The sequence below is a fragment of the Rhinopithecus roxellana genome, chromosome 8 (genome assembly GCF_007565055.1).
Source record: "Rhinopithecus roxellana isolate Shanxi Qingling chromosome 8, ASM756505v1, whole genome shotgun sequence".
Taxonomy (NCBI): domain Eukaryota; kingdom Metazoa; phylum Chordata; class Mammalia; order Primates; family Cercopithecidae; genus Rhinopithecus; species Rhinopithecus roxellana.
The window spans coordinates 6,053,588-6,063,296 of NC_044556.1; the positions used below are offsets into that span (position 1 = coordinate 6,053,588).

The 9,709-nt window shown below is 42.5% G+C and overlaps 2 protein-coding genes across 3 annotated transcripts; one reads left to right on the forward strand and one right to left on the reverse strand.

Moving 5' to 3' along the window:
* Window positions 1-1,012: 1,012 nt before the first annotated feature.
* LOC104682292 (olfactory receptor 7D2) lies at window positions 1,013-8,987 on the reverse strand. Of its 2 annotated transcripts, XM_030936512.1 has the most exons (3): window positions 8,797-8,877; window positions 8,545-8,643; window positions 1,013-2,032 (listed from the first exon to the last, which is right to left on the reverse strand). In XM_030936512.1, the coding sequence occupies exon 3, from the start codon at window positions 2,017-2,019 to the stop codon at window positions 1,081-1,083; it is 939 nt and encodes a 312-aa protein (XP_030792372.1). In that variant the 5' UTR covers window positions 2,020-2,032; window positions 8,545-8,643; window positions 8,797-8,877; the 3' UTR covers window positions 1,013-1,080. The 2 variants fall into 2 exon arrangements, with proteins under 2 accessions (XP_030792372.1, XP_010387165.2); XM_010388863.2 differs by having other exon boundaries at window positions 8,545-8,987.
* Window positions 4,437-5,065, forward strand: LOC104682283 (elongin-C-like). Its single transcript, XM_010388855.2, has 2 exons — window positions 4,437-4,662; window positions 4,945-5,065. The coding sequence occupies exons 1-2, from the start codon at window positions 4,437-4,439 to the stop codon at window positions 5,040-5,042; spliced, it is 324 nt and encodes a 107-aa protein (XP_010387157.1). The 3' UTR covers window positions 5,043-5,065.
* Window positions 8,988-9,709: the final 722 nt, after the last annotated feature.

Genomic DNA, 9,709 nt, shown 5'->3' on the forward strand with positions numbered 1-9,709 from the left:
GGGTTTCTCTGTATGGTCAACCAACATACATAAGATCCATATGAACATATCATATGTTCTCAGTTATAAGTGGGAGCTAAGCTATGAGGACACAAAGGCATATGAACAATATAATTAACTTTGGGGACTTGAAGGGGTAAAAGTTGGGAGGGGGAATGAGGAATAAGAGACTACATATTGGGTGCAGTGTACACTGCTTGGGTGACGGGTACACTAAAAATTCAGAAGTCACCACTAAAGAACTTATCCATGTAACAAAAAGCCACATGTACCCCAAAAACTATTGACATAAAAATAAATTTTTTAAAAAAAGAAAACATGGTATATATCGATATCGATATCTATGTAGATATCTATATATATACAATGGAATACTACTCAGTCATGAAAAAGAATGAAATCATGTTTTTCACAGCAACATCAATGGGACTGGAAGCCATTCTTTTAAATAAGGTAGTAAAGAAAGAGAAAGTCAAATGCTGCATGATCTCACTTATAATTGGGAGCTAAACAATGTATACGCATGGGCATTATAATGGAATAATGGACACTGGAGACTGCAAAAGGTGAGAGGGGAGTGAGAGTTTAAAAATTGCCTTGGCCGGGCATGGTGGCTCATGCCTGTAATCCCAGCACTTTGGGAGGCCAAGGTCGGTGGATCACAATGTTCGAGACCAGCCTGGCTAATATGGTGAAACCCCATCTCTACTAAAAGGCATGTGGTGGCACACGCCTGTAATCCCAGTTACTTGGGAGGCTGAGACAGGAGAATCGCTTGAACCCGTGAGGCAGAGGTTGCAGTGAGCCAAGATCACTCCACTGCACTCTAGCCTGGGCGACAGAGCGAGACTCCGTCTCAAAAAAAAAAAGAAAAAAAATTGTCGTGTTCACTATTTGGGTAATCGGTACGCCAAAAGCTCAGACTTCACCCTTATGCAAATGCATGTTAAGAAATCTGCATTTGTACCCTCAAAGTATAAAAAAAATTATTTTTTAATTTTAAAGAGTGAGAATTTCAAAGTAAAACCTTTTTGCCATTGGTGCTCACAAAACATCTTAGTCCTGGGGCCGAGGGATCCATCACAGACAAGGAGTTGCCCTGCTGAGGAGTCTCCCCAGGGCCCCCTTCACATCCTTGTTCCTCAGGCTGTAGATGAAGGGGTTCAACATGGGGGTGACCACCGTGTACATCACCGAGGCCACGGAGATGTTCTGGGAAGAGTGAGTCACCGCAGAAGTGAAGTGGACCCCAATGCCTGTCCCATAAAATAAAGAAACGACGGAGAGGTGAGAGCCACAGGTAGAAAGTGCTTTCTGTTTTCCCCCCGATGAGGACATCTTCCTTATGGATGCAGCAATTCGTGAATAAGAGAAAATGATCCCAAGGAGGGGAAGAACGCCCAGCACACCCGTCATAACATATATCAACGTGCTGTTCAGGAAGGTATCAGAGCAAGCCAGCTGGAGGATGTGAGTCAGTTCGCAGAAAAAATGTGGAATTTCAAAATCTTTACAGAAGGTTAGATGGGTCATCAGAGAAATATGGAGGAGGGATGTCATGACACCAATGAGCCAGGTGACAAAAACCAGGAGGCCACAGAAGTGGGGGTTCATGATGGTTATATAGTGCAGGGGGTGGCAGACGGCCACAAACCGGTCATAGGCCATCACGGTCAGGAGTAGCGTGTCCAGAATAGGAAAAAACATGGAGAAATAGACCTGGGTGAGGTAGTCCATGTAAGAGATGGTTTTGTTCTTGGTCTGGATGTTCACTAGCATCTTGGGGACGATGCAGGTGCTGAAACAGATGTCAATCCAGGACAGGTTGGAGAGGAAGAAGTACATGGGGGTGTGGAGGTGGGAGTCAGAGCTTATGGCCAGGATGATGAGCAGGTTTCCCAGCACCGTGACCAGGTACGTGGACAGGAACAGCCCAAATATGAACGGCTGTAGTTCTGGATCCTCCGAGAGTCCGAGAAGGATAAACTCTAAAAATCCTGTTTGGTTTTCTGCTTCCATGTAGCTGACGTATCTACAAAAGAAGAGGTAATTAGCCAGGCGTGGTGGTGGACACCTGTAGTCCCAGCTACTCGGGAGGCTGAGATGGGAGGATCACTTGAGCCCAGGAATTTGCAGCTACACAGAACTATGTTTGCACCACTGCACTCCAGCCTGGGCGATAGAGGGAGAACTGTCTCAAAAAATAAAAATAAAAAATAAAATCAAAATAAAACTATGTATATATGTATTTATTTTAAAATATATATTTATTTTAAAATATATATATTTATTTATTTAAAAGGAAGCGGTAACAGAAACATCAGTTAGCATCCAACAGGCATCCTTCATATAATAGAAATGTTGTCCACACTATCGTGATTTATGGACTCATTTTGTCTGATCTTTCATACATAAGTGGAATTCTAAAAAATTAAGTCTCTCATCCCAACCACCCATATATTGAATTATTTAACATTAATTATATTCTGTATATTCAACATACACAATATAATACATGTTATGAGATACATATAGATAGTAAAATGGTTACTGTAGTGAAACAAATAAGCATATCCATCATTTCACATAGTTACCCACTTTCTTTATAGTAAGAACAGCTACAAGCTACTCATGTAGCATAAATCCTGAATACAATACACTGTTATTGATTATAATTCTCATGGGGTACGCTGGATCTCTAGACTTGTGTATCCTAAATATCTGCTACTTTGTATCCATTATCCTACATCTTCCTCGTTTCCTCCCCCAGTCTCACTCCTCCTCTGGTAACCACTGTTTTATTCTCTCTCTATATTTGACTTTAAAGAAAATATTCCACATAGAAGTGAAAAAATGCAGTATTTTTCTTTCTGCATCTGACTTATTTCACTTAACATAATGGCCTCCAGATTCATCCATGTTGTGGCAAATGGCAAGACCTATTCCTATTTTATTATTCAGTAGAATAATACTCCATTGTGTAAAAATATATATGTGTACATATATATACACACACACATACACATAAATACACACACATAGATATACATACACACATTGGAATATATATACACAATGAAATATATATACACACACAAATATATACGTACATATATATCACATATTCTTTATCCATTTGTCCATCAGTAGACATTGAGGCTGTTTCCATATCTTGACTTTTGCAAGTAACGCTGCAATGAGCATGAGCATGCAGGTATCTTTACAAGTGGCAATTTCATTTTCTTTGGATACATATCCAGAGGAGGGATTACTGGATCATATTTAATTTCTAGTTATTTTAAATTTCTTTTATTTTTAATTTCTTCTTATTTTTGATGTCTTTTTTATTTTTATTTTTTGAGACAGAATCTCAAAATTTTAATTTCTTTTTTCTTTTTATTTTTTGAGACAGATTATCTGTTGCCCAGGCTGGAGTGCAGTGGCGCAATCTCAGCTCACTGCAACCTCTGCCTCCCAAGTTTAAGTGATTCTTCTGCCTCAGCCTCCCCAGTAGCTGGGATTACAGGTATGTGCCACCACGTCCGGCTAATTTTTTTTTTCTTTGTAGAGACAGGGTTTCACCTTGTTGACCAGGCTGGTCTTGAACTCATAGCCTCAAGTGATCCACCGGCCATGGCCTCCCAAAGTGCTGGGATTACAGGCATGAGCCACCACACCCAGCCTCTATTTTTAATTCCTTCAGGAACCCCCACACTATTTCCCATAATGGCTACTCCAATCTACATTACCACCAACAGGGCACAAGGGGTTCCCTTCTCTTTGCACCCTTGCCAACTCTCGTCTTTTTAATAATAGTGAATAGTTAATAGTTAGCTAGTAATACAGCCAATTGTTAGCTAATAGCTAGTAATAGTTAATAATTCTAAGGTCAGGCATGGTGGCTCACACCTCTAATACCAGCACTTTGGGAGGCTGAGGTGAAAAGACTGCTTGAGGCCAGGAGTTCAAGACCAGCCCGGGCAGCACAGTAAGACTTGCTCTCTACAAAAAACATAAACAAAAGTAGCTGGGCATGGTGGCATGTGCCTGTTGTCCCAGCCACTCAGGAGGCTGAGGCGGGAGGATCGCTTTGAGCCGCAGTGTTCGAGGTTGCAGTGAGCTGAGATTGTGCCACTGTACTCGAGACTAGGTGACAGGGCGAGACCCTGTCTTAAAAAAAAAAACACACACACACACACAGAAAAAACAAACAAAAAAAAAACCATGCATCTCCCGCGAGTCACAGAAAGCGGCTCTGACCCAGCGGAAGTAATTCTTCCCACTGCCCCGGAAGCCACCCACGGGAGCAGGCAGCTGGGTTGCGGGGGCGGGGTGGGGGCGGCCCTGGAATAGGGGACCCAGCTGCGCTGGATGCGCGGCTGACGAGAAACTACTAAAGTTCCTGGGGAAGCAAAGTAGAATTTAATAAGAACAAAATGGATGAAGAGAAGAAAACCTACGGTGGCTGCGAAGGCCCTGATGCCGTGTATGTCAAATCGATATCACCTGAGGGCCATGAATTTACTGTAAAGAAAGAACATGCATTAACATCAGGCACGATAAAAGCCGTGTTGAGTGGCCCAGGTAAATTTGCTGAGAACAAAACCGATGAGGTCCATTTTAGAGAGATCCCTTCACATGTGCTATCAAAAGTATATGCATGTGGCTGGGCGCAGTGGCTCACGCCTGTAATCCCAGCACTTTGGGAGGCCGAGGCCGGGGGATCACGAGGTCAGGAGATCGACACCATCCCGGCTCACACAGTGAAACCCCATCTCTACTAAAAAAAAAAAAAAAATTAGCCGGGCTACTCAGAGGCTGAGACAGGAGAATGGCGTGAACTCGGGAGGCGGAGCTTGCAGTGAGCGGAGATTGCGCCACTGCACTCCAGCCTGGGCGACAGAGCAAGACTCCGTCTCAAAAAAAAAAAAAAAAAAGTACAAGGTTCGCTAACTAACAGCTCCGCCGAGATTCCCGAATTCCCAGTTGCACCTGAACTTGCACTAGAACTGCTGATGGCTGCGAACTTCCTAGATTGTTAAATAAAATAAATTATAATAAACTGTTAACACTTTTCATTTAATACCTGCAGTTCAGTTAGTAATTTTTCATATGTAGCGTGTTGCCTGTATGCAGTTGAACTGTATAAAGTTCATTGCGAAGCAGATTATCTTCTTGTTTTGCATAGCAATCAAAGTTGAAATTTGTTTGCCACCTCAACAAATTAAGGACATTTTCATAAACTGAGAAATAAACAAATATGCCAATTCGCAGGTAAAATAATAATAATAATAATTCTAACAGGTGTGAGGAAATATCTCATAGCTAACCACCCACATTAAATATCCATTTTATAATGTCCCAAGCAAAATAGAATTCTAGAAAATGGACTCTCTAATCCCGACCATCTATCTTAACACTGATTTTATAGCACCCCTGTTAGATGGTCAAGGAGATTCTTAATGGGACACGATAAACATGTGCTTTCTGATAGGATTCACTGGAAACAGCAAAAATCACTTCTGTGGGATTCCTGCCAAAGATGCAGAACTTTAAAGAGTAGGGAACATCACACAAACTGAGCTTGAGGAGCACAATATCTCACTTGTGCTCTTTTCCATAAAATACAAAGAAATGCCAGGCATGGTGGTTTACACTTGTGATCCCAGCACTTTGAGAGGCTGTGGGAGGATTGTTTGAGCTTAGGAGTTTGAGGCCAGTCTAGGAAACATAGTGAAACCACTTCTCTACAAAAAATACAAAAATTAGCTGGGCACAGTCGCACATGCTTGTTGTCCCAGCTACTTGGGACGCCAAGGCAGGAGAATTGCCTGAACCCAGGAGGTTGAGGCTGCAATGAGCTATGATTGCACCACTGCACGCCAGCCTGGGTGACAGAGCAAGACCCCATCTCAAAAAAAAAAAAAAAAAAAAAAAGTCTAGGAAATGTTCCAGATTAAAGGAGGCAAAAAAAAGACATGTCAATCAAATGTAATGAATGACTTGAGTCTTTCTTTTGCTATAGATGACATTATTGGGATAATTAAAATATAAATAAGAAGAAAAAAAATATAAATGAGCTTTGTAAATTTTATAGTAGTATATTAATGCTATATACTAATTACTATATTAATAATACAGCATATAGCAAATAGTATATTATATACCTATAATACTATACATAATAGAGTATTAATGCCAATTTCCTGATTGTGATCATTGCACTGTAGTAATGTGAAACAATTTTTTTTTTTGACAGAGTCTGGGTCTGTCACCCAGGTTGAAGTGCAGTGTCACAATCATAGCTCACTACAACCTCCACCTCCTGGGCTTAAGCAATCTTCCCACCTCAGCCTCCTGAGTAGCTGTGACTACAGGTGCTCACCACAATACCCGGCTAATTTTTGTATTTTTAATAGAGATGGGGTTTTACTATGTTGGCCAGGCTAGTCTCAAACTCCTGACCTCAGGTGATCCACCCATCTCAGGCTCCTAAAGTGCTGGGATTACAGGCGTGAGTCACTGTGCCCGGCCAGCATTATTTTTTACTTAAATATGTAGACAAATACACCATGAAGCCTGATGAACCTGAAGTTTCTTTGTGATAAGTCCAGATCACATTCCAGAAAATTTTACTTTATCCTGATATTCCCTAAGGCTTTGTACTCATCATGGAAAGCTGAATGAAGGTTTAAAAAAAAAATCACATATAAGACCAACAAGAAATCTGCAAATTTTAATCTCATGTTGACAACAGATGCAAAAACCTGAAAGGGGAGTGAAATGAAGTTATATTTTGGATAAAAGAACACAGTCCATTACTAATGAATGTTTATCCTAAGAGTGCAAAAAAATTTAATATCGACAAGTCAGATAACAAAGTATATGCATGAATAGAGCAATGCAGAAAAAGAAACCACAGTCTTAACATAAGCTAAAATTCATTTAATAAAATGTAACAGCCTGGCTGGGTTCTGTGACTCCTGCCTGTAATCCCAGCACTTTGAGAGGCTGAGGCAGGAGAAATTCTTGAGGCCAGGAGTTTGAGACCAGCCTGGACAATAAAACGAGACCCTTGCCTCTACAAAAATAGATTTTTAAAAAATTAGCTACTTGGGAGGACGAGGCAGGAGGACTGCTTGAGCCCAGCAAGACCCTGTCTCAAAAAAAAAAAAAAAAAGTCAATTTAAACACAATTACAACTAATCAGTGTCATCAGCTTTCTTATGTATCTGCAAACAGCCATGAGAAAAGATAACAGAAAAAAAAGTCCACTCACAATTGCAATGACAATATATGTAACATCTGGTGCAGAGTGAACATTTAGTACATACTTGTTTTGTTTTGTTTTGCTTTGTTGATTTTTTTTTTCTTTTTTGAGATGGAGCTTTGTTCTTGTTGCCCAGGCTGAAGTGCAATGGTGCAATCTCAGCTCACTGCAACCTCCGCTTCCCAGGTTCAAGAAATTCCCCTGCCTCAGCCTCCCAAATGGCTGGGACTATAGGCACACACCACCATGCCTAGCTAATTTTGTATTTTTAGTGGAGATGGGGTTTCACCATATTGGCCAGGATGGTCCTGATCTCTTGACCTCGTGATCTGCCCGCCTCGGCCTCCCAAAGTTCTGGGATTACAGGCTTGAGCCACCGTGCCCGGTTCATATACTACAGAAGAACAAGGGAGGTGTTAGCAGGTGGACTGAAAGAATGTGCTCAAGGAAGTGGCAGTTCCTACTGACATGGAGAAAGTCACCAGTTTCCAGAATGAAAGGCCATCAGAGGTGGAGGTGACAGAAACAGTTGCAATAGAATCTTTTTTTTTTTTTCCTTTTTTTGAGACAGCGTCTCACTCACTCTGTCACCCAGGCTGGAGTGCAGTGGTGTGATCTTGGTTCACGGCAACCACTGTCTCCCAGGTTCAAGCCATTCTCCTGCCTCAGGCTCCCTAGTAGCTGGGATTACAGGCATCCACCACCATTCCCAGGCAATATTTGTATTTTTAGATAAGATGGGGTTTCACCAAATTGGCCAGGCTGGTCTTGGACTCCTGGCCTCAAGCGATCCACCTGCCTCAGCCTCCCAAAAGTTGCAGTGTCTTAGAAGACATATATAACCGGGTAAGGGAACTCTAGAGACATTTAAAAAAATCATCATGAGACTTTATCAACCCTTTTACCTCCATCTCTTCCTTCCTGCACTACTTTTTTTTTTTTTTTCTTTGAGACGGAGTCTCGCTCTGTCGCCCAGGCTGGAGTGCAGTGGCTGGATCTCAGCTCACTGCAAACTCCGCCTCCTGGGTTTACGCCATTCTCTTGCCTCAGCCTCCCCAGTAGCTGGGACTACAGGCGCCCACCACCTCGCCCGGCTAGTTTTTTGTATTTTTTAGTAGAGACGGGGTTTCACCGTGTAGACCAGGATGGTCTCGATCTCCTGACCTCGTGATCCGCCCGTCTCGGCCTCCCAAAGTGCTGGGATTACAGGCTTGAGCCACCGCGCCCGGCCATCCTGCACTACTTTTTAAATCCTTTTCACACACAGTACTCACAAGGATAGCGTGAGTCACTCAACTGACCATTGCTTGGAGAAAAAAAAAATGCTGGTATGACGTCTTCCTCCTCTGACTGTTGAATGCTGAAAACAGAATCTAGCAGGGAAAGATGGGCAGAAGGAACTTGTCAAGAAGTCATCCTGACTCTCTTCTCTAAGGTGCACGAGTGTGGCATCAGGAAACTGTCCAGGTGAGGGGTTCTAGGGAAGTATTTATGGTTTCTCAAGCCCCAGGGAGCTGATGTCTCACCGTTCCTCATTAAATCCACTGTTCCAGTGATGTTCTACTCTCCAAGCCATTCGGCTCCCTTGGGATCAAGAGTAAATGGCAGAAAGCCATGATGTGCTCTAATTCTGTTTCCAAGAAGGCAGCTCTGAAGCCAGGTGAGTCTCTCTGCACCTCCCACCCCTTGGGGCCTCTTTAGTCTTGGAAGAGCTTTTTCATCACTATTGGTTTGGTTTTGAGATAAAGAGGTTCTCCCTCTGGAACGAGTCGCAGAAGCTACAAAGACCCGTCTCTCTGTAATCCCAGCGCCTAAGGGTCTCAAAGTAACACAGAATAAAACAGAGATGCAACTATTTCAGTGAATCCTTTGTGATCGCATTGGCTACAGGGTGTTAAACAGCCTGTGGATATGTCGTTAAGTCCTGTTGAGAGAGAGAGAGTCAACCATTGTGAGATACAGCAAGGTTTCTCTTCAAACAGCCTGCTCAGCTTCTTATTCTCTAATTCCAGGTACCCACCCCCCACACACACTTTCTTCTCCTTTTCTTCTCTCTGATTTTGCTACATGCCCAGACATGCCACAGCCCCAGCTCGCATTTCTTTCCTTATTTAAGAATAGACTAGCTGTCTAGTTCTCTGTAGATGACCCCTTCCTCCTCTCCCCTCTCTCCCATCACACGTCCACCTTATCTAAGACAGTTTAAATGTGTAGCCAATCAAGTCTAGTTTAGATTGTGCCGTCTGACCCCAGCCAATGGGGAAAGGACACAAAGTCAAGAGTTGCCTTAAGAATAAAAGCTTCTACTGTCCTTTGTTCGGGGTGCTCTGGTAGCAGCCAGCCCTACAAGAAGCACCCTTCTGCGCAGAAGTAAATTTGCTTTGCTGAGAAATCCTTTGAGTGCTCATTTTTCTTTACGACTCCAAGCTTTATTTCTAA

Coding starts and splice junctions, on each gene's coding strand:
- LOC104682292 (XM_010388863.2), bottom strand. CDS start 2,019: ATGGAAGCAGAAAACCAAACAGGATTTTTAGAGTTTATCCTTCTCGGA.
- LOC104682283 (XM_010388855.2), top strand. CDS start 4,437: ATGGATGAAGAGAAGAAAACCTACGGTGGCTGCGAAGGCCCTGATGCC. Junction 4,663..4,944: donor GCTATCAAAAGTATATGCAT/GTGGCTGGGCGC, acceptor AAAAAGTACAAG/GTTCGCTAACTAACAGCTCC.